The sequence below is a fragment of the Lynx canadensis genome, chromosome B1, assembly GCF_007474595.2.
Source record: "Lynx canadensis isolate LIC74 chromosome B1, mLynCan4.pri.v2, whole genome shotgun sequence".
Lineage (NCBI taxonomy): Eukaryota > Metazoa > Chordata > Mammalia > Carnivora > Felidae > Lynx > Lynx canadensis.
The window spans coordinates 184,688,586-184,713,260 of record NC_044306.2 but is presented as its reverse complement, the minus strand read 5'-3'; the positions used below and the strand labels follow the sequence as shown (position 1 = coordinate 184,713,260).

Here is a 24,675-nt window from a genome sequence, read left to right as displayed (position 1 = left end):
TATCTCATCCAACCTCTGGAGTTCATTTCCTTTTGCTCGAGTACTTCTGAAGACAAGGAACTCACAATTTCACTAACTTAAGTCATCTTGGTTAAGCCTTTCTACTTGTTGGAAAGTCTGTTTCTTGTATTAAGCGATCATAGGCTCCTTATAACATTTACTCACCGATCATAGTCCTGTGCTTGACACGTAGAAAGCACTCAGTACATGTCAGTTAGTGAGGCAGCGAGTAAACGAATGAATGAATACCCTGAAATAAGATTCAAGTTCTGCAGGGAACCCACAGGGTGACCCAGCTTGCGAGCAGCCACTTGCTTCACTTTGGATTTCCCCTCATTGTCAGGAAATTCTATTCCCCTTTCTGATGTCTATAGAAACGACTTCTCTGACTACTTGGGATTTCTATGGAGATAACTTCTCTGACCATCTGACTGAAGTTCTTGCAAGGGGTACCTTGGAAAAGCCCTGCTATCCTTGTCATTGTGTCATCAATATGGAACGGGGAATGGGGAAGACGTAGCGAACCACTGGAGTTACTTTTCCTTCAATGTTTTTAGACTTTTAAAGGAAGTGGTATGTGCTCCATTGACAGCTAGAAGTTTTGACACACTCAGCTTCCTGTTCCCTTGCTTATTCTTTTAAGTGCTTTCTGTACGTATGGCATATGGGCTGATAATAGCCCTCGTGAACTTTTTGAACCTATCTCATGTTACTTGTGTATCTGTCTTCTCTTCCCCACCCCCAGCACAAAAGTGATGTGGTTCTTAGGGACAGGGATGCTGTTTGATTCATTTTTACTGGCATGTGTTTAATAGGTGCTCGGTAAATGTTGAATCAATATCTTTTCACTAGTTGAATTTTCGGGTATAACACCTCATGTCCCCCTGTTCTAGCCACAAAAGTCCAATTTTTCTGAATTTAATATTCTTTTCCTCTTTCCCTTTCTCAATTTTTAGTCATTCTCTTCTCTTCTGGATGATTTCTAAGTTCCTGCTTCAATTATAGAGCACATAGAAATGATAATTGAATAAAGATCTGCTCAATATTGCTTCAATTCTTAACACTCTTTTTCATTCTACTTTTATGTGTTCTTTTTGAAAGTTTCCTCATTCATAATACATATCTCACAGGATTAATAAAGCAATGTATGTAAATTTTGTAGCTCTTTTTCCAAACTCTTTCAGAATGCTTTCTAACGTCTGATCTCTTTTCTGTGTAACTTTTTTTTGGTAACTATTTTCTCTTTCTATTACATCTCTAGTTACATCTAATTGAATTACATTCAATTTCAAGTTGGTGAATTGAAATATTTGGTAGCCTGGGATATCCATTTAGGAGAACTATGATTAATCATTTAAAAATTGTACTTTATAGAAAATACCTGAATGAGATGTTTTTACCAAAATAAATATTTTTAAATGTTTATTTTTGAGAGAGACAGAGTGAGCGAGCAGGGGAGAGGCAGAGAAAGAGGGAGAGAGAGAGAATTCGAAGCAGGCTCCAGACTGTCAGCATGAAGCCCGGCATGGGGCTGGAACCCACAGAGCGTGAGGTCATGACCCGAGCCAAAATGAAGTTGAATGCTTAACTGACTAAGCCACCCAGGAACCCCAACTTTTTGTTTTTATTTCCAAGAATTATTGTCTTTTAATCAGTTCAAGAGCCCTTTTTATGTGTGGTTGAAAATGAGAGTATTTGGAATCATAATTCAATAGTAGCAATTTGGTTCTTTATATATTAAGGTAAATTATACAAATCCAGGGATTGGATTTTTAATCTTCATGCAGATTTTATTTTTATATAATGATTGAATTAAAATTGCTTTTATTTTTTTTTTAAATAAGCTTTCTTATACCTCCTTCCCCCACAGTCTGGAGTGGGGGAAGCAAGTGACAGAAGGCTTATTAGAGAAAATAGTATTTCAACCTGAGACTTGAAAGTTCAGTAACATTTATTCAGATAAATTGAGGATAAGGATGTTGGAGGTAGAAGTAGGTTATGTTGCTATAATTAATGTTTGATCGTGAATAAGTTTCTCAAATGTATTTTAAGTCTTGAATCTAAGAGAAATACTCACAGTAAAAAAGAAAGAAAGAAAGAAAGAAAGAAAGAAAGAAAGAAAGAAAGAAAGAAAGAAAGAAAGAAAAGAAGCCAGTAAATGGGGTTAGTTTTGTGAGTATTTAATAGAATTTATGAAGAGTATTCTTTTATTCCTAAAAATCTATTTCTATATATTTAGTAGACTAAGGCTTATACACTTCACACAGCCCTGTATTTCTCCTATAGATGAATGCTTTTTTGTTCATTCATTGCTTAGGCCATCGTATCAAAAATTTTTTAAACGCTTTCAATATTACTTAGAGTAGAAATCTGTGTAATCATCTAGCATCTATTATGTGCTAGACAAAGTGTGACTATGTGCTGTGATGGGTGAAGGAAGGGGCCAAGAGAGACTATAAGCACAGGCACCTGATACCATCTGGGGTGAGCGACCAGGAACAGAAGGCTTAATAGAGGTGAAGGTCTGAAAGGTGAATAAGGTGTATTCAGATAAAGTAGGAGTAAGTATGTTGGGGTTGGGAGTAGAGCATGGAGAGTATATTCCAGGTAAAGAGGGTAATGTATTTAAATATGTGTGTTAAAGAGGGAACTATGAACAATGAAAGCTATAGTAAAGCTATCAATTATTGAATGATTATTATCATTATTAGGTCACTGTTCCAAGCACTTTACATCTTTAATCTTTATAACAACCACATAAAGGAGCTATTATTATTATTATTCTACTTGTATTGACTGGATGGGCTGTAACTGTACATTATCAATAATGTAATATATAGTTCTCTTCTTTTCTCCTCTCTTGGTCTAAATTTTGGAGCTTAGGTATTATTTTATTTTGCTTTCAGTGAGTTAGAAGTAGCCTAAAGGCATATTTTAGTAAAAAGACCAAAAAATATTGGCATTTTACCTTGGTGTTAAAAAGAAGGATTTACTAAAATATGGTATATGTGGATAATCAATTCATGACTGACTATTAAAAAGAACTCCTTTTTTCAAGTTTACAAGAGATCTAGGGGATAGATCTTACTGTGAAAAAACCAGTAAGACAAATCCATATCGTGACACATTCTAAAAGATAACTGGCCTGGAGTCCTCAAAAAAGTCAATATCATGAAAAAGAAAAGGACAAAGAGACTCTAGATTCAGCTACATGGAAAGAGACATAACAACCAAATGTAATGTGATGCATACATTTTTAATGGATTCTGGATTTTAAAAAACTATAAAAGATATTTTGGGGACAACTGGAAAAGTTTGAATGTGGGCTGAATATTATGTGATATGAAATATTATTGCTAATTTTCTTAGGTGTGATGGTGGTATTGTGTTGATGTAGGAGAAGGTTCTTATTAGAACATTCATGCTGAAGTATTTAGGACTGAAATGTCATGTTAGGAAAAATTACAGTATAATAATTTCTATAAAGTTTTATTTTCACTAGGTTATTAATGGGATTTCTGAGTATCAAACGTTTACAAAATACTTAAATGTAATTTACCTTTTTATTATCTGCTATTTTTTCTTAAAGTGTTTATCACCCTATGTGATTTCTTCCTCTTCTCCTTTTTTTTTTTTTTTGATCTGTCCTCATTTGCATCTTCCTCTAGAAAGTCAGTTCCGTGAGAACTGAGACTTTCTTTTCATGGTTTAATTCACAGCACTAAGGATAGTATCTGGCACATAGTAGGCAGTAATTAACATTTGTTGAGTGAACTAATGAATGAAGATAACCAATCTCAACCAACCTTACCATTTCTATATAACTCATAATATCTTTAATTTTTTAAAAATTAGTTTTGGTATTGTTAACCAGAAACAATAATGAGTTGTTCTCTGTATTTCAGGGAAGTTGGGAAAAAAGAATTTTGAAGAGTTTAAATAGTATGTGCACTGAACTGAGTATCCCATTGGCACGAAAGGTACTTTTATTTTTATTTTTTTTCAAAAGGTACTTTTAATATTTAAATATTTTATTGTGAATCGAGTGCTAGAAGTACCACGAAGTTGTAATTGTTAGGCAGATTTATCTCTCTTTAAACAGTATATCAGTTTGTTTTGAAACAAAAATCTGTAAAAGGCCAATTACGTGGATGTATTGTATATAGATTTCTATTATATAGGCTGTAGTACTTTTTGTAATGAACATATCTTGAGAATAAATAAAAATACAATATATAATCTACGTATAGATTATTTAGAGATTTGGCTGTAAAGGTTATACATGTTATAAATGCACTTGAAAATTTTTAATTACCTTTGGTCTCCTTATTTTTGGCTAATCAGCACAATAGCCATATGTTTTGAATACGAGATGGAGTTTAGGCACGTTATCCTCTTATAATAGCCAATATGGTACCATCTTTCAGTGTTAACATAGGAAATGGAAGGATGATTGGTCATCTCTCTGCAGAACTATTTAGTTCTAATAGTAGTATCATTAGATCTAAAAGATCAAATTCTCAACATTTGTCTGTCACCGTGGGCTTTGAGGGGGAAGATAAAAAGGGAGAGAAAAGCCACTCGAGGAATGCTCTGGATTCTTTTTGGCTGCTCACGAGTAGGAGAGAAGAAGTTTCTCTTCACTTTATTTTCCCTACCTGCTCTTTATTCCTTGCTAGTAGACAGGATATAGTGGATGAACTTTAGATAATCTCCAAGGACAAGTCACGGAAGGCACCAGAAGGATGGTATTTTAAAAAAGGATAAATTTCTATGGAAAACTGCCTAAATATGTAGTATTGTGTAATATACTGTCTTTCATGTAGGAAGATGATGCTACTGACCCACAGTCATACTCTCTTGGCCAGTCCCCCTTGCGATGCATTTCTGAGGTTGCTGGATGGGGTAAGAGATGTAGTATGTGGCTAAGGAGCAGTTTTTCTTTATGAAATTTACTGGCCTATAGAGATCATTTCTCTTCTTTTCTTGGACTCTTTAGCACCATATTCTAACTGAGCCATTGAGACTAGATATAATATCATAGTTAAATAACAAAAGTTTAAGAATAATTCCAAAAAAAGTTCACCATGTGTGGTGAAGTGATTTTTTTCTTATGTTATGGTAGCTTATTCAACCTTTTAGATAAGTTATTGATTCTTATTTTTCAGCTGCATTGCTAAGCTTCACAAAATGAAACCACTTTTAAAATTACCTTTTTTAGAGGCCAGTTGGAGAACAGAAAGAACTTCTCAATAAATGGAATGAAATGGGAACTGATGAACCAGGTATATGAACAACCTTTTTCAAAATGTGGTAGTAGGAAAGATTGCCTTCTTAATTGTGGATCCAAAGCAACAATATTAGCAATTCTTTTGGAAAGATAGCCATTTTCCTTCCCCACTAATTACTGTCATCTACTTTGTTTGCTTAAACTTCTACCGTGCAGTTTAAAAATCCCTATCTTTGGGGGCACCTGGGTGGCTCAGTTGGTTAAGCGTCCAACTCTTGATTTTGGCTCAGGCCATAATCTCACAGTTCGTGAGTTCAAGAGCCGCATCAGGCTCTGTGCTGACAGCATGGGGCCTGCTTGGGATTCTGTCTGTTTCTTTCTCTCTCTCTCTCTCAAATAAACATTAAAAAAATTTTTTTTTAATTCCTAACTTTCACCAGTGTTTTATAATATTTTGAGAATATTCAAGTCAATTATCCTTTTTAAAACAGCATTTGAAAACATTTTTATAAAAGAATAGATTAAATCATTCAGTGGATTTCTTAGATTCATAATTAAGCTAAATATTTTTCAAGCTTTAATAACATTGAGATGTTAAAAATAGGTTAAGTGGTAAAAAGTTTTGAGACTTCTAAAATGTTTTTAAGAATTTATTTTGGCTCATTTTAATGGTTAAAATAGAGTCAATTTTATAAACATATAATGGGTGACAGCTATGTCTCATTTACTGTGATCAATAGATGTATAGAATTGTATTGGTAGACATGTACATAATCCCTCACCACTCCTCTTTAAAAATAAGCATGGGGAACCAGGCAAGAAATAAGTACTGTAATAGAGAAAGCAGTGTATTATGGAAATTCAAAAGGGAGAACAGTTTAATACAACTAGAGGAATTCGCTAAGAATGTATTATTTGTATTCTAGGCACTTTGAGAATTCTCATATAGAACTTTGGTATACTGACATTGTGTTTTCGATTCAGTTATAAATTTATTATAAATTTATGAGGGGAGACATTTAATTTCTTCTAGAGTAGGTCATTTAGGCCGTCAAGGGAAGAGATTGCCCTTTCATTTTTGTGTTCCCAGTACTTAACACAATGTATGACAAATTATTGATACTCTGCAAATGTCTGAATTAATCCAACTCCACGGCCACATGTGAAAGAATCATTAACGTTGTTATTAATAAGGATTCTTATATTAACTGAAATGTTGTTCCAATCTATCTTAATTCCAGATTTAAGCCTTTTCAGACCTGTTTATGCACCCAAGGATTTTCTGGAGGTAGGTTGTATTGGATCAATATAGGTATATTAATGGGAATAAAGTGGAAGAAATGATATGAGGATGTCTCCAGGCAGAGGAATCACCAAGGACAAAGCCCTAGAACCGTAGAATGACACGATCAGATTTGTGCTTGAAAATTGTTTTTGGAAAATACACTGGAATGTGGAAAGATTAGAGGCAAGTAAATCAATTAGGAAGATTTTGATTAAAAAATACTAACTGTAAATCAGGTAGCTTGTAAATCAGGTAGCCTGCTGCCTAGCACCTATAGATGCTCAGTGAATCTTTTCCCTGCTGCCTAGCACCTATAGATGCTCAGTGAATCTTTTCCCTTTTTAGTCCTTCCCTGTTCTGGTAGTTTAGACAAGACACGAAAAAGGTCTGAACTAAAGAACAGTGTTGTAACTAGATAGAATTCAACAGATTTGCAAGAGATTTTTAGGAGGGTTTGGGAACTGATTAGATGTGGGGAGTATGAGAAAAAGAAAAGATAAGGAAGATCTTTAAGTGTCTAGATTGGGTAACTGGGCAGAGAGGTACTACGTCCTTGGGATAGAGAATGCAGGAGAAGGAACAGGTCTGTTAATAAAGATGATGAGCTTAATTAAGTTTGAGAAAGCATATCGAAAATAAAGTAGGTTAGCGCTCACTAATTATTTTAACGGACTCACCTTTGATTCTACTCTTTCTCTTGTACCTTACACGTAATCAGCAAATCCTGTCACTTTACCTTCAACATGTATCCGGAATTCAACCACTCCTACCTCCATCCTCCTAATGTCTTCCTGCTCTACCCTTGCCCACCTAGAATTTGTTCTCAGTGCAGTTTCCAGAGGAAGCCATTGCAGTACCATTCCAAATAAGCCATCTCTGGTATCCGGCAGCTTCCCATCTCATTCTACTTAAAAGCCAAAGTCATGACAGTGGTGCAAAACATGCTATTTGATCTGATACCCCATTACTTCTCTGAGTTCATCTCCTATTACTTTCTCCTGATTTGTTATACTCCATTTACTTTAGCCTCCATGCTTCCCCCTGGCTTCCTGCCATCTGAGGGCCTCTGCTCCTCTTCTCTGCTTACAGTACTTTTTCCCCAGATACTTGTCTGCACGTTCCTTCACTCCTTATGTCTTTGTTTAAATGTCACTTTCTCAGCAAAGCCTTCCCCCGCGGCTCCCTGCTTGGAACTCCTTTTATCCTTTTCCTACTTTGTTTTTCTTTATAGCATTTATCATTATATAACATATTCTTTTTCTGTTTTCCTTATTGCCTGCCTTCTTCTATTAAAAGTAAGATTCACGGGGCGCCTGGGTGGCTCAGTTGGTTAAGCATCCAACTTCGGCTCAGGTCATGATCTCGCGCTCTGTGAGTTCAGCCCTGTGTCGGGCTCTGTGTTGACAGCTCAGAGCCTGGAGCCTGCTTCGGATTCTGTGTCTCCCTCTCTGTCTGGCCCTCCCCCATTCATGCTCTGTCTCTCTCTGTCTCAAAAATAAATAAACGTTAAAAAAAAATTAAAAAAAAAAAGTAAGATTCACAAGGGCAGGAGCTTCTCATTCTGTTTTGTACACTATTGCAACAGTTACAGAGTCCAATAATTGAAGACTCACAAGACTTCACAGGATGCAGCCACAGAAGGCATTCTTTCAGCAAGAGAAAGAAAGCACATGCAAATACGAAGAGATCCAAACTTCTAGGCTCAGCTCCCAGGGTTCTTTCTCAGTTGCAGAGGATGAGCTTTGTCTTTGGAGTAGGAACCGCTAAGATACAAGTGAGATACACTGGTCTTGGGAGTCAAGGCGCAAGGAAGGTTTCCCAGGGGTCTTTTATATCCCCACTGGTAAATCAGGAGAAGCTAGCAATCTGTGCATTTTCAATAAGCCATGTGAAACTGATATGGACTGCCTCCCCGGGACATTAAGTAGCACATTATAAATGACTAGTTCGTGTATTTCATCCCATCTTGGCCAACGGTCACCACCAGACATCCAGGTGTCCCTGGGGATAAGCACGGAGCTACCACAAACCAGCTGCAGGTTAATTGCTCTATCTCCAACAGATAGAACGGTGCTTAGCATATAGCTGCTCAACAAATAGGTGCTGAATGAACGAGTAAATGAATGAATGAGTTTTTCACATTTTACTTTTATGTCTTTTCTGAACTGTTGTCTTTGAAGCTAGTTTGCCAGCATAAAATATACAGTTGATGCTTGAACAACATGAGGGCTCTGACCCCCTGCATGGTCAAAAATCCACATATACCTTTTGACTCCCCCCAAACTTAAGTAGCTAAGTACTACTGTTGACTGGAAGTCTTACTGATAACACAGCGAACACATATTTTGTATGTTAATATGCATTATATACTGTATTCTTACAATAAGTGTGCTAGAGAGAAGAAAATATTAAGAAAGCCATAAGGAAAAGAAAATACATTTACAGTACTGTACTGTTAAAAGTCTGCATTTGAGTTGAAGTTCAAACTTGTGTTGTTCAAGAGTCAACTGTCTTCTTTTAGTTCTAAAGAGAAGTTAGTTTGGTCAGAAACTGCCTTTATGGTGATGGCATTCTTTCTCTTAGCTTGTTAAAGATTTCTCCCAAACTCTTCCCTTTTCTAGCACTTCAGGGCTGAAATTTCATGTAATTTTTGTATGATTATCTTTAACTGTTTTCTCCTTAATGGTCATAACGTTCTGTTTCTTTCAGGACTGTTGATGAATTGATCCTTTTATTATTTATGCTGAAATTCGTCTTTAACTAAAGAATATTTTCTATAATTATATCTGTATAGCTTCTGCATTTCTAATATTTTCTCTTTTCTATTACCCATGTATTCATAGTTTCCCTTTCCTATCCTACGTGTGTGAGGTTTCTGTGCAGTATGATACATGATTTGTGTTATTAGGCTAAAATTGCATTGTTCCCTATTAGTCTGCATTTAGCGCTGTTGATTCTTTGCTATATTTGTATTTATTTATTTTTTTAACAAATACTGTTGACATTTTTAGCCTTAATTTAGTGCTTGCAGTTTTGGGAAACTGTTTTGGCATTTTAACACATTCCATTTTATCAGTGATTAGTTATCAGCTTATTAATTCCTTCCTCAGATGTGATAGTGTTTCTGTCACCATAATCTCCTTTGCTGTATTCTTTTTATTTTTTTTAAGTTTTTTTTAAAAATTCAGTTAATTAACACACAGTATAATATTAGTTTCAGGTATGTAAAATAGAGAGCAGCACTTCCATACAGCACTCAGTGCTTATGACAAGTGCACTCCTTAACCCCATCACCTACCTATTTACGTCATGTCCCCACCCGCCTCCCCTCTGGTAACCATCAGTTTGTTCTCTGTAGTTAAGAGTCTGTTTCTTGACTTGCCTCTCTCTTCTTCTTTTCCTTTGCTCCTTTGTTTTGTTTCCCAAATTCCACAGACGAGTGAAATCACATGGTATTTGTGTTTCTTTGACTGACTTACTTCGCTTAACATAATACTCTCTAGCTCTGTGCATGCCATTGTACTGGATGCTTGATTTTTTTTTCTCAAGAGTTTCAATTTAAAAATATTTTTTATTATAATTATTCTTTCCCCGAAATGTATGTTATTGTTGGAAAAATAAGAAAATATACATAAGGAGAAAACTTTTAAAAAATTACCTTTAATGCCGTCACACAGCAATAAACATTACGTTACTACACATTTTTTAACTTCATATATTGTGAATATTTTTTCATGTTATTATATATATTACCTGTGTTAATAGAGGCAAATTACATTATATTTTATTATATGAATTAACCACAATTCATTTAAGTAATACCCTCTACTGGAATGTTTAAGTTGTTTCACATTTTTCTGTAATAAATAGTACTTCATTAACATTCTTTCTGCACTGTCTTTGCAAACATCTTAATTATTTGTACTTATAGAATTATTTGTGCTTAATTGTACTTATAGAAGTGCAATTCCTACATAAAGGATATGTAAATATCTAAGACTTTTTTGACCTGCCTAATTTTGAAAAGTATATAAATTGTTAGTTTGGCTTCTGAATTTTTTTTTTTCCTTGTGGGTTTGATTTAGAGGCGATACTCTGCAATATTATTCTACTATTTTTCTAAAAACCTTGTCAATATCTGTTTTTTCAAAGGGCTAGAGTTGATTCTGAAATTTTTTCTGGCAAATATTACAATCAAGCAATTTTGATCTTTCTGTCACCTTCCCTTGTTAAATATTCAAGCAGTTTTGATTTTTTATTACCATCAAAATGTTTTTCATTCTAACTAAATTCTTTTAGACTTTTATATGGTAGATCATCAGAATATTAAATTTAAGGCATGTTTATGATATTTTAACATTTCAATATAATTTTATAGTTTTTTAGAATGTAATTAAAGTACATACATAGCCCCAAATGGTTTTTAATTTTGTGGTGATACACCAAGAATATCACTGCCAATTTTATAGGTGTAAACATCCTATAAAGAAACTAACCAATTCTGTTGGATTTGTTTTTAAAGGTGTTAATTAATCTTCGCAACCCAAATTATGAAAATGGTGATTCTCTTAGTTTCAGGACTCATTTGGGTTTAATCCAAGTTCCTCTGAAAGTAAAAGACATCCCTGAATTGGTAAGTATCAGCATTTCAAAATATTGCATATTTTAGAAGACAACCATTAGAGAAACATTTTAGTGCTGCAAATATCTAAAACAATAGGGCTGTCTGCTCATTAAATAATGAAGTGAAAAGCTTCTTTTTTATTGTAAATATGTTATATAGAGAGTGAGTTACTTTGCTAGTAGGACTAAAGATGAGTTTTCATGCACTTATAAATGCTTTTGCTTTTTCCTCATTTTAATCAAAAACAAAGATTTATAAGACAGCTTGTTGGGATTTAGGTACATGATATATGACAGTAAAATTGATTGAGGGTCACCTGGGTGGCTCAGTCGGTTAGGTGTCTGATTCTTGATTTTGGCTCAGGTCATGATCTCATGGTTCATGAGTTTGAGTCCCACATTGGGCTCCGTGCTGCCTGCACAAAGCCTGCTTAGGATTCTCTCTCTCTCTCTCTCTCTCGCTCTCGCTCTCGCTCTTGCTCTCTCTCTCTCTCAAAAATAAACTATTAAACTTAAAAAAAACTGATTGAAATAAGTTGTGAATTTTATTAAGAATATTTAAAGAATGTACATTTTATTTAATTCAACCAACCTGTATTAAGCTTATCAAAATGAGGCACTGAAGGAGATAAAGGAAAAGGAAGATGAGTTAGAGACGGTCTTTGCTCTGGAAACTGTCACATTTTGGTGAGGAAGTTAGTTTTAAAATAGAGCAATTATAGAAAGGTGGGGAGAATTCCTGAATGGAGCTAAGAAATTATCACTCCTGGGGCACCTGGGTGGCTCAGTTGAGCATCTGATTCTTGATTTCAGCTCAGGTCTTGATCTCACGGTTTGTGAGATTGAGCCCCCCTCCCTGTCCCAGCCCAAGCTCTGCACGGACAGTGTGGATCCTGCTTGGGATTCTGTCTCTGACTCTCTCTGCCCCTTGCCCCCTCGTGTGTGTGTGTGTGTGTGTGTGTGTGTGTGTGTGTGTGTTCATGTTCTCTCTTTCTCTCTCTCTGTCTCAAAATAAATAAACATTAAAAGAAAGAATACGAAATTCTCCCTCCTTCTTTTGTTAATCACCCAAAACAATAAGGAGCACAGAAATTTAAATACCGCCTTTGATGAAACTATCAAACAATGTGTAGCTCTGTGAGCGTGTCAGGTTGGAGAACTGAGGGGAGAGTGGTACATGGCTTAAACATGGAGGAAGGTCAAGCCCTACTGCGTCTCTCTAAGAGGTGGGAGGTGCGGGTGAGAGGCATGTCAATAATCACTCAGCTGTACATCTTCCTTGTTTTGTTTTGCTTTATTATGCTGGAGTTGGATCTTACAGACATTTTTCTTTCACTAACTGGCTTGATGTTAGGCTTTATCAGTAGAGGGTTCTGGAGGGACACCACAAGACTGTAACCAGAGAAAGGAGCTTCCCTTGCAGTCCCTGTGTTCGGAAGCCAGCAGATCAGCATGCAGAAGCCAGCTCCAGTCTGTACCCTCTGACAAGTTTCTTTACCAACCTCCCACCCCTGCACGCATTCCTGGGTCAGCCATTTTCTTTCCTTGAAAGAAAAACCAACAAAACCCAGAAATAAACTCACAGATACAGAGAACAAACTGGTGGTTGACAGAGTGGAGGGGGGTGAGGGGATGGGCAAAATAGGTGAAAGGGATTAAGAGGTACAGACTTCTGGTTACAAAATAAATAAGTCACTGGGCTGAAAAGTACAGCATAGAGAATACAGTCAGTAATAGTGTAATGACTTTGTATGGTTACAGATGACAACTACAACTTATGGTGAGCATTTCATAAAAAAAAAAAAAAGCCTAAATCTCCATCTTGAGGACAAGGAGAACCCTTTCCTGAGTTCTTAGTTCCCTTTTCATCAGTCTAGAAGTCATAGTTACTTTCTGCATCATCTAATTTAATTCTATTTTTCCCTGTTCACATTTCTGGGATGATTTCTATTTTCCGGCTGGATACTGACTGATACAAGAAGCAAGATGGTTTTCTCCATAGAACTTTGGAAAGCCTCAAGAACACCACATGATATAGAAGGCCTTGGTGAGCCACAGGGTTGAAAATGAGACTGTGTGAAAGTCTATATCAGGAGAGAGTAGACCCCCATACTCCTACCAGCTTGCATATTCAGGTGACTTCTCCTTCCCCACGGGAGACCAGAGACAGGTTCTTTAGAGAAAAAGAATCATAAAGGCTAAGAATTTAGCCACTTCAGATTTAAAGCAGTACAAGAATGAGGCACTGTTTTGAAAACAGAGAAATTAAGTGAGAGTTGACCAAATGGTGAGGCTAATATCCTCATCCCCTACCTCCATCACTATGCCTGCAATTCTCTCTCCCCCCTGCACCTTATGCCCAATCCTTGCAGACATAGCTTCCAGTCAGTTGTTTATTGCCTCGTTCCTAAATATGACCTACCAGCCCAGGATCTGCAGATACTTGAAATTTTCTAACTTGAAAGGCAGACACCAAAACTAAAAAAAAATTTTTTTAAAAAGCCAGTTTAGGGAATGAGTACTTATCATGAGCTTTAATAATGGTTTCAGGTTTGAATTTATGTTCACACTCACAGGATACAATAGGTCATAACCTGGCGTCAGATTCACTTACATTTGTAGAATAATACAGGGCAGAAAACAGCATGTCAGTATGTCAGGTAGCTTTTCTCCAGGAGTCCTTACAGCCAACCCTATGCTGCCTCCAGCCCCCACAAGGAAGGCAGGGAATTGTAAGTGACGAAGTTGCCTAGGTACAACAAAGGACGTCTTACACAGGATAGGAACTGTTTCTTGTAATGCACGTGGGCATAGCATCCAGGGCCTCTCGAGACACCACAGCAGGCAGCTAAGGCCTGTGTTTTCCAATAGATTTTTATAGTCCACTCAAAGTCTTCTGTTTCAGATGTAATTTATCATCAAGGGTCATATTTTTTTCAGAAATTGCATTGCTTAGTAATGTAGCTGGCATTCCTAGCCACAATTCGTGTGTGTGTGTGTGTGTGTGTGTGTGTGTGTGTGTGTGTGCGCGCGCCAGAGAGAGAGAGAGAGAGAGGGGGAGAGAGAGAGAGAGCGCCAGCACATTTTCAGGGCAACAGTGCTGGGAGAAGGTAAACCCAAGGTCCTCTTCACATAGACAAAGAGGTTAGCCTGTTAACCATTTCTTCCCAGTAGAAGATTTAAACCATTAATATTCAGAGAGAAGATACAACTCATGAAACAAGAATTACACAAGAACAGAGTTTCATTTAAACAACAAACGAGAATAAGAAAGAACTTTTACAGGGTGCCTGGGTGGCTCAGTAGGTTGAGCGTCTGGCTTCGGCTCAGGTCATGATCTCATGGTTTGTGAGTTCGAGCCCCATGTCGGGATCTGTGCTGACAGCTCGGAGCCTGGAGCCTGTTTCGGATTCCGTGTGTCCCTATCTCTCTCTGCTCCTCCCTTGCTCGTGCTCTGTCTCTCTCTCAAAAATAAATAAATAAACATTAAAAAAATTAAAAAAAAACTTTTACAAATCAAAAATATGGTATGCAAAAAAAAAAAATCAGAAGAGTCAAAAGTAAAGCTGAGGAAATCTCTATGAGACGACAGAACACAAGGGAAAAAACCAAAGAGATGAAAAGTAAGAGGGAAAATGTTTTTTTACTTAGATGATCAATCCAGAAGGGCTAAAATCTGACCAGTGGCAGTACCAGAATGAGAAAACCGAAGTAATGAAATTATTAAAATCCCCAAGACCTGAAAGATAAGAATCTCCAGTATGAAAAGGCCCACCCAATGTCATGAATGAAAGAAGACCTATATCAAGGCTCCTGAAAAGAAAACTAAAAACTTGTCATAGAAGGAAGACAGAATACATATAAAGTGTCAGAAATGAGAGTGGCATCTGACTTCCCGGCAGCAAAACTGGAAGTTAGAAGATTTTGAAATAATCTCTTTAACAATCCAACTGATTTCAAGCCAAGAATTCTACATATAACCAACAGTTAATCAAATGTGAAGTTGGAGTAGACATTTTCAGATATTTAGGTGATCTAAAATATCTACTCTTATTTGGGGAACTGTTGGTAGAAGTCTCCAAAACAAGCTCATAGATACAGAGAGCAAAGTAGGGGACCCAGAAACAGGGTTCCGACCTAAGAATTTCCAGGATGACAGTGACAAGCAGTTTCAGGACAAAGGGTGTGCAGCAGGACCAGAGCGATTCTAGATTGGAGCAAGAGGCTGGAGGGTTCCAGGATGACCGCCTGCAAGAAAAGTTGGTACAAACTTGTTAGGTTTGCAAAATTATATGGTGGAGGATCTTTTCAGAGTTCTTGAAGGGTATAGGAAGAGATAAATGATTAGAGAAAATTATATTAGTGAAAAAAATGATTTCATTATCAGCTGCGTGTACCAAAAAAAGTAAAATAAAGGAAACCGATTTATAGCATACGACACGGCTCAGCACTGAATAATATTTAAATAGTCATAATGCAAACTTCTAATATGGATTTAATCAAGAATTGATATATAATTATATTGGAATGTTGGACGGAGGAAAAGCGAATGTACATGAGCTAAAATACAAGAAAAATCAATAGATACCTAAAATTGATAAGAATAGCAGTCTATATTTGTTAATTGAAATCTGGAGATAAATACCAGAAAAAAAGCTGAAAGTGGTTGTTTCTGGATAGTGGCCAGTTTTGTGTGTGTGTGTGTGTGTGTGTGTGTGTGTGTGTGTGTGCGCGTGTGCGTGCACACGCACATGCATATATTGGAGGAATTGTTGTTATATATTTTTTAGCTGACTTGACTTCTTAAACTATTTGCTGCATGTGAAGGCAGTATAGCATGATGGTTAGTTGATTATATTCTGAAGCTACCTAATTGGGGTTTAAGTTCTTGCTCTGCCCCTTACTGGCTATGTGACCTTGAATAAATTTTCTTGACCTTGAGCCTTAGTTTTCTTATTTGTAAAATAGGGATAATAATATCTCATAGAAGTATTGTGCAGATCAGTAAGTTAAGATCAAAATTATGGGTTGAATTGTGTGCCTCAAAAAGATATGTTGAAGTCCTAACCTCCAGTACTTGTGAATGTGACCTCATTTGGAAGTAGGGCCATTGCGGATGCAGTCAAGCTAAGAGGATGTCTTCTCAAAATAGGGTGGGCCCTAACGCCAATATGACCAGGTTTTTATGAGAAGAGGAGAGACATACAAGGAGAGTGTCATAAGACAGTGGAGGCAGAGATTGGAGTTACGCATTTATAAGCCAAGGATCACCAAAGATTGCCGGACCAGAAGCTGAGAAAGGCTTGAAACAGATTCTCCCCAAGAGTCTTCAGGGAGAGCTTGGCCCTGTTAACACCTTGATTCTGGACTTCTAGCCTCTAGAACTGTGAGAAGACATTTTGTTGTTGAAAGCCACCCAGTTAGTGATACTTTTTTTTTTTAATGGCAGCACTAGGAAGCTAAAATAATATATAAAGCATATAGACAGTACTTGGAACTTAGTAAGCAGTATATAACTATTAATCGTTAATATTACAACTTTGTTAAACAATTTTTAAGAAGTTATTTTTAAAAAGTGTTAGAAGTCCTTTTAGTAGCAGTTTATACAAAGTGTACAGAAAAGGAAGCGGCAGCTTCTTTTCCTGAAAGTGGTGGGAAGTCTCTAGGGGTACTGCCATTTGGACTAGCTTGAAGGAGTTTTCTAGGTAAAGAAGCAGGAAAAGGACACTGTATGAAAGGGTCAGCATGTGCATAAGTGGGACTAATTGTGTCTTCTGTCTGACGAGACCCAGAACTGATGTGGCTTCATTCTTAGCTATTGAACAACCAAAAACCTGTGGCTAATTTTCAAAAAAATTGTGGCTATACCCATTAAGAGTATGGTTAGTCCTTGTCTTCCTGCTCTCACTAGTTGTTGTTGCCCTCCCTGAGTCCTGCGGCCTGGCGATAACAATTCTGACTCGAGGTTTGGTTTATTTGAGACCTTGGTCTCTATATGAGTATTAAACTTGGTTGTGCTCACTGAGTCATACGATCCTATAATAGATGGCTTTCAAACCTAGTTCACAATGTTATGTAGTCTCATCCATGTTAAAACGACATTTCTTTTTTAAAACAACTTAAAGTGAAGTTGTTGACTCATTCCTGTTTACTAATTCAGTCACGTAGAGGCAACCGGTTGGAATAGAGCTCAGCAGTGTGGTTCAGTATCATTATTGAGCCCCTCTGCTACATGTCACTGAGCACTGTGCCAAGTACTGGGCGTGCAAATATGTATAAGAGATAGTCCTTATATTCTCGGAGCTTCAGGTTCGTGGGGAGATGAACAGTAACAAAATGATGTGATTATGTACTTTGCTAGAAGTTTATAAAAGGTAATACATGTATATAGAGAGTTGCTTATATCAGCCTGGAATATCAAGAAAGGCATTCCAGAAGGCCTAATACCCAGGGGGAGTTTTGAAAGAAATCTGAGATTAGGGCCCAAGTCTGGTGATGTTGAGTGAAAAGTAGTCCAGAGCAGTGAAATAGAAAATGGATATTCAGAGTTCTATTTCTGTGCCTTAACATGTCTTAGCAAAAGTAAAATTCTCCATTGTGATTACAGAAGGTAATATCGAAATGTTTTTGGACCTAAGTCCCTTCTCTAGAATAAAGATGGAGACTACTAAATAACCAAATACCTTATCATTAATTCTAATGATTTAAATGAAGGAAGAGTATTTACAATAAATAGAAGATAGTGGTTGAAAATGGATGAATAACATTACATTTTTGCCTCTTTAGTCATTAAAAATGGGACACATAAATTGAAGTCTAGATTAAAGACAAGTTTAGTTTGTCTTTACAAACAATTGAAGTCTAGATTAAAGACAAGTTTAGTTTGTCTTTACAACTTGTCTAGATTAAAGACAAGTTTAGTTAAAAATTGAGGTATAACATCAGTTACATAAAATCAGTACAAAAATGAAATGAGTGTGAATGTTAGGCTGGATAACTGTCTTATGAGGGACACAAATAAATCACTATTTAAGTAATACATAATTATAAAGGATTAAAACTAATTCCATTTTTTAAAGAAGGAAGTTTGGTTTTAGCAATTAGAATGGTAACAAAACACTGAGGCAAATGTTAATAGAAATATTTAATTACTTAGGGAGTAAACATAACGTGAACAATATGGGGTTGTGTTATTTAAAAAATAACAGACAAACATGATTACTTTCACTAGACATTACTAGATAAGTGGAGGAAGTCTGGAGAGTAAATCTGATTTATTTTTAGTTTAGCAGAACACTTGATAGTCTAATTTTACTTAAAAATTAATTTAAGTTGTTTTGGATATTTGCAGTGTTTAGTTGATTAAAAGCAGAATGAAGTACAGTACCACAGAAAACACAGGTAGAGAATCATATTGGTAATTTTAGATGATGAATTTAGAAATAAAATTGATGAATTCTACACATACTGTGTGTTTGTGTTTGAGGAATGATTTTAATGTTATTAGTTCTTTACTCAAAAGTATAATTATCATGTCTTTACTGAATCTTCTATTACTTAAAAAGGCAAAATTTTGAACTAATGCATTACTACTGAAAAGTGCAATAATATCCTTTTTTAGAGATTTAAATGAAGCAAAAATGCATTTTACATTGTGATTTTTTATTTAAGCTGATGTTAAGATGAGGTGACTTTTGTTTCTACTGTATGACAAACCACTGAGATGTATGTTAATTCTATGTGTGTTATTTTCCAGAAAGAATTCTTTGTAGAATTGGGCTTAACTACAGGACAGCTGGGTATAGATGATTCTACACAAGTGCCTCCTGGTGAGTGTTTCTCTCAGATGGCATATAATTAATGATAAATGAGAGTCAGTTTAAGGCTCATCTTTTCATTTCCAAATTAATCTAGTAACTCTTTTACGTCTGAAAACTAAGCATACTTTGTGATTCTCCTTGATTATTGTTAATTATTGAATAGAACTCTGTATGTTGCAATGATCAGAATTCGGCTAGATTTTGTATTTTTGTTTGAAGGTCTTTAAAGTAATTTTTGAAAAGTCATTAGACATATTTAAGTCAGTTTTTTTTGGCAAAATCCTCATTGGCAGCACTCATATTTACATTTACTGGCCATTACCATCTATTTTTATTGTTTGTATCATCAAGTTAATTGAATACTGATATTCTACCTAGTATAAATTTAGGGTATAAAATTAGTATCTCTTAAATATTAACCAAACAGAAAATTTCCTTAGCTTTTATTTTTTTGTGTGCATAAATACAATGTGTTTTTCGTAAAAGATCGGATTGGTATTTAGCTATAATCAACAGGAAGTAAAAATTGACTTAAAATATGGGAGGCCCATCTTGTGGAATTGTTCTAGTCTTTCCTCTGCACTGGCTAGCTGTGTGACTTGAACAAGTCACTTTACGTTTCTGGACTTGCTTCTTTCTCTATAAAATAAGGAATTTGGCTATTTCTTATTGTTAATAATAATTATAAACCTAATAAACAGTCATTGAGTACATTACTATGTGCTGCATGTGTATTATCTCATTTTAACCCTAGCAGCTCTAGAAAGTATGTATTATTACCATTTTTAAAACTTTATTAATGTACAATGCATATAGAAAAGCATAGGGGGTGCTTGGCTGGCTCAGTCGGTAGAGTATATGACTCATGATCTCTGGGTTGTGAGTTCAAGCCCCATGTTGGGGGTAGAGATTACTTAAAAATTTTTTAAAAAAAGAAAGAAAGAAAAAGTACATATACTATAAGAGAATGGCTCGTTGGATTTTTATGATTTGGGCACACCTATTAAAATACCACCCAGATCAATATACTGAGGCCCCCTTCAGTCTTTATCCTCTTTGTCAAAAATAACCACTATTCTGATTTCTAGCAGTATAGATTAATTTTGCCAATTCTTGAACTTAATATGAATGGAAGCATATAGTATCTACCCTTTGATGTTTGACTTCTTTTGTTCAATATTATATTTGTGAGATTCAACCATATTGTTTTATGTATTTGTGGGCCATTTTTTTTTGCATGATAGTAGTTCCACTGTATTAACATACCACACATTTATTTATCCCTGCTACTGTTGATGAGTATTTGGGAAGTTTCAGGTTGGCGGCTGTTACAAACAAGGCTGCTATGAACATCCTAGTATGCTTCTTTTGGTGAGCACGTGTATACTCCTCTGTTGAATACACACCTGAAAAGGCAATTTCCCTCTCCCGAGGTTCGCATAAATTCATTTTTAGTAGATAACTGCCAAAGAATTTTCAAAACTGGTAGTACCAGTTTATACTTCCACTAACAAGGTATGAGAGTAGAAGCTGTCTCATATGTTTGCTAATGCTGGATGTATTCCATCTTTGTTTTAGTCATCCTAGCGATATATAGTAGCACTGCATTATGGTTTTAAATTTTTTAGTATTGTGTAAGGTAGAAGTATTACTATCATTTTAAAGTTAAGAAGTGAAGATGTTAAGTACTTGCCCAAGTTCACAAAGCTAATAAGTGCTAGAATCAAGATTCAACACTAAGCAATCTGCCTCCAAAGTCTGCTGCCTCCCCTCCTGATCCCTTTGATAGTCTTTTCTTATTTTATAAGAAGATATCAGACATCTTACAGAATAAGATATTGCTATGGTTTGAATGTTTGTGTCCTCCTGAAATTCATATTTTGAGGTCCTAACCCCCAAGGTGATGGTACTCGGTGAAGTCTCAGGAAAATGGTTAGGTCAAGAGTGTGTGCCCTCATGAATGAGATGAGTGCCCTTGTAAAAGAGCTCTCTAGCCCCTTCCACCATGTGAGGACACAGAGAAAAGTTAGCAGTCTACAGCCCAGAAGAAGAACTTCACCACAACCCATCATGCTGGCACCCTGATCTTGGACTTCTAGCCCCTAGAACTGTAACAAATAAATTGCTGTTGTTTATAAACCAGTCTGTGGGTTTTTTGTTGTAGCAATCTGAACAGATTAAGGCAGATATCCTATATTTCTGTTCATGGCCAGTGATAGCCATATACAACAAAAGGAAAAGGAAATAATAATACAACCTTGAATGATATTTATGTTTTTTACTTTTAAATTATCCTTAAGAATTGCTTAAAGTTGTTCTAAACTCTATAGTAGCTATGCTTTAGAAGACCCAATATTTTTCTTAATCTAGAGTATAGTTCTTTCTTCTTTGATTCACAAATGTGAGACCCTGCTAACGGCCAGGGACTAGTGAACACATAGATATGACATAATCTTTACTCTTAGGGAAGGTATAGTAGAAATACAGATATAGATAAGACTCAGTGTGGTATTTGCTATTCTTGCATACAAGGGGCAGTTGGAGCAGAGGAAGGAGCACTTATATCTGCCCAGAGGAGATTGATAATCTCTTTAGTTGATGCATTTATTTTTACTCTCTACTTCTCAAAGCAATACTGCTAGAAATTGGGTTAAATTGGTATCTATCCAATGAGATTGGTTTCAGTGATATAGTACTTGGATTTTTACATGATTTGAGAATTGCTAACCAATAGATTTACTCAGAAAGAAGAACAGGGCTACAGATAACTACTTTTGCCTAGAATTCATTGGTATTTTTAATGTTTTGGTCTATGTCTGTGGCTTTGGTCAAACTGGAACTGTGCTGCTAACGGTTTGAAATATTGCCAATACTTGTGTCTGGCTAGAGGCAAGTTTTATATTTAGGATTAAGTGTACTCTGACTTAAAGGCACTATATCCGTCTTTAAAAACCTGTGTCACCTATGTTTTATCAATACTCTTAACTCAATTTTCATATTTGAGGTACATATCCTACTTACTAGCTTAACAACTTTTACATAAATAAGAGTCAGGAGAAAAATCCTTACCTTCATAATATGGAATCCAGATTTTAAAATAATCTAAAGTTAGACATATCCATTATTCCTACAAACTCTCATGAATATTCATTACTTTAAATACACATATGTACACATCTACATACTTAAAATGGAAACCATGTAGAAGACTCATGCTAGAAGGATAAGCAAGATCAATACTCTTTCATAAGGCTTTTTGATAAAGGGGGGGGTCATGTGTTTGATATTATTGCCTGAATATACATACTAATGAACTTATGAGATGGGATTTTGCTGAATAGACATTTTCAACAGTTTATTATTTCTAAAAGAAAAAGCAGCTTTAGTTGGCTCAGCATTTTCTGAAGTGTGTTCCATGAAGCATTCATCAGATAGATGTCCTATGAAACAGAGGATCTTATTGCTAAATAAGGTTTGAGAAAGGCTGTGTCATATACATTTTTAAGATCTTTAGTTTGTGTCACTATCTTTAAGACTATGAGAAATCCTAAGTAAATTTCTAGCTTAGAATCTCCCCAATTCATTTCACCAGAGCACTTTTTTTTTCCCAAGCAAGATTTACTAATATAGATGTATTTATTAACGTAGTCAATAACAGCATAACAAGCATTTTTTAAGTAACGGATTGGAAATTCTGGTTCTGACTTTTTTTGGCTTCTTATTCTTGGACTAGAAAATAGCACTTACAAAGCAAAGTCATTGTATGTCACATGATTGAATAGTTAAATTCTATAAAGAAGTTTTTTTAAATTTTTATTTCCTACTACTTTTAGTGATAAAGCACTATTACCATCCAGTAGTGTCATCCATTTTTACAAGAGACAAGAATTAGCTGACAACATTTGATTCTTTGGTCACTGAGCTTTGGCAGTTAGAAGCTAATGGCAGCTAATTAAAATGAAACTGGTATTGTTATTTTATATACAGGCTTTGGAGTAAATATATTCAAATACTTTAGTCATAGAAAATGATTGTGTGTTGGCAGTCATCCCAAACGCTTTACTTGGCCATTGTATAATCTGCTCAATTTCAGAGCCATCAGGAATAAAATAAACTAAAAGAATAGAGTACTCTGCTTCAAATATTGTATTTAGTAAAACCAGCTTTATGGTAATTTTTTAAATCAAAAAAAAAATATCTAACACTGAAAACATTAACACATGGAAGAATGAAGTAGAGTACCATTTTATATTGGTCAGCTGGGCTGACCCCGGGGATCACGGAACAGGCTTTTTAGAAAACTGCGTTAAAATATGAGGCCAGGACAGGTCTCCCTCTCCCTCAATGCCCAGGTCTGGCCACCAGCAGGCCACTGAGTTCAGATAAGAGCTCTGAAGTGTCTAAGCACGAGCATTCTGCTCAGGAGGAAATCAAGTGCCAAGACGGTCACCAGGTTGCCGGGAGACCCAGGTTCTACTTACCCAGACAGTCACATGTTAAGTTCATGACCCTTAACACACCATTATCCCATTTGTGAGAAAAGGCGAACTAATCACTGTTGTAAAATCTAACAAATCCAATTAACAGCTCCTCCTTTGTCAGATTGTGGGTAGAGGAAGAAAGGAAGGTGACAAACAGATTTTCTCTGAGATGGGGAGAAGAGCTAAAAGTTTTCCCCTTATAGTGTCAGTATCCTTTTCTTTTTTTGCTCTTAGTTTTTAAATAACTTATAGAAGTATAGTGTACATAATGAAAAGGGCACAAATCATAAGTATACGGATCAGTGAATTTTTACCACGTGAGCACACTTATGAAACCTCTGACTCCATCAAGAAATAAGAATATTACCAGCATCCTAGAAGCCTCCAGGCACACCTCCAGTCTCTGCCACCTCCGTGGGTGACAACTATCCTGACTTTTTAAAAAATTTAATTTATTTTACTTATTTTTAATTTTAATTTACATCCAGGTTAGTTAGCATATAGTGCAACGATGATTTCAGGAGTAGATTCATTAATGTCCCTTACCCATTTAGCCCATTCCCCCTCACCACCCCCCCCAGTAACCCTCTGTTTGTTCTCCATATTTAAGAGTCTCTTATGTTTTTGTCCCCCTCCCTGTTTTTATATTATTTTTGCTTAACCATCCTGAATTCTAACATCATAGGCTACTTTTGCCTATTTTGTACTTTATAGATATGGAATCATACTGTTGATGAGTTCTACTGTTGATGATCAGTTGAGTTGTTCCCACTATTTGGTTATTACCATTATTGCTGCCATGAATATTCTAGTATATGTTCCTTGGTGCACATATGCGTGCATTAAGGTGTACACCTGAGAGTAAATTGCTAATTGTTCTAGGATGTGCATGGTTTTCCAAGTGGCTGCAGTAATTTACATTCCCACCACCTTTGTACGAAAAGTTCATTTGCTCCACTTACTTTGCATTTCGAATTGTCAGGCTTTTCATTTTAGGCGTTATGATGGGTGTATATTTCATGACGGTTTTCATTGTGTTTCTCTGATGACTAATGTGGTTGAGCCTCTTTTCATAACTTTACTGGTCCTTTGGGTCTCCTCTTTTGTAAAGAACCTGTCACATATTTTGCCTATTGGGTCAGATAGTTGTCTGTCTTTACCAAGAGTTCTTTACATGTTCTGGATACAAGTCCTTTGCCAGATATGTGTATTGCACAGATACTTTCCCACTCTGTG

At 35.9% G+C, this 24,675-nt stretch overlaps 1 protein-coding gene across 3 annotated transcripts in view; it reads left to right on the top strand.

The window, feature by feature from the left end:
• Positions 1-24,675, top strand: part of TBC1D19 (TBC1 domain family member 19) — a 146,269-nt gene that overhangs the window by 39,885 nt on the left and 81,709 nt on the right. For 2 of the 3 annotated variants that reach the window (XM_030314072.1, XM_030314073.1), the window contains 5 exons: positions 3,906-3,980; positions 5,222-5,285; positions 6,472-6,518; positions 11,038-11,148; positions 18,895-18,967. In XM_030314072.1, coding sequence (XP_030169932.1) covers positions 3,906-3,980; positions 5,222-5,285; positions 6,472-6,518; positions 11,038-11,148; positions 18,895-18,967 — 370 coding nt within the window. Of the gene's footprint in view, positions 1-3,905; positions 3,981-4,826; positions 4,906-5,221; positions 5,286-6,471; positions 6,519-11,037; positions 11,149-18,894; positions 18,968-24,675 lie in introns of those variants that run through there. The other variant, XM_030314076.1, reaches the window with a different exon arrangement.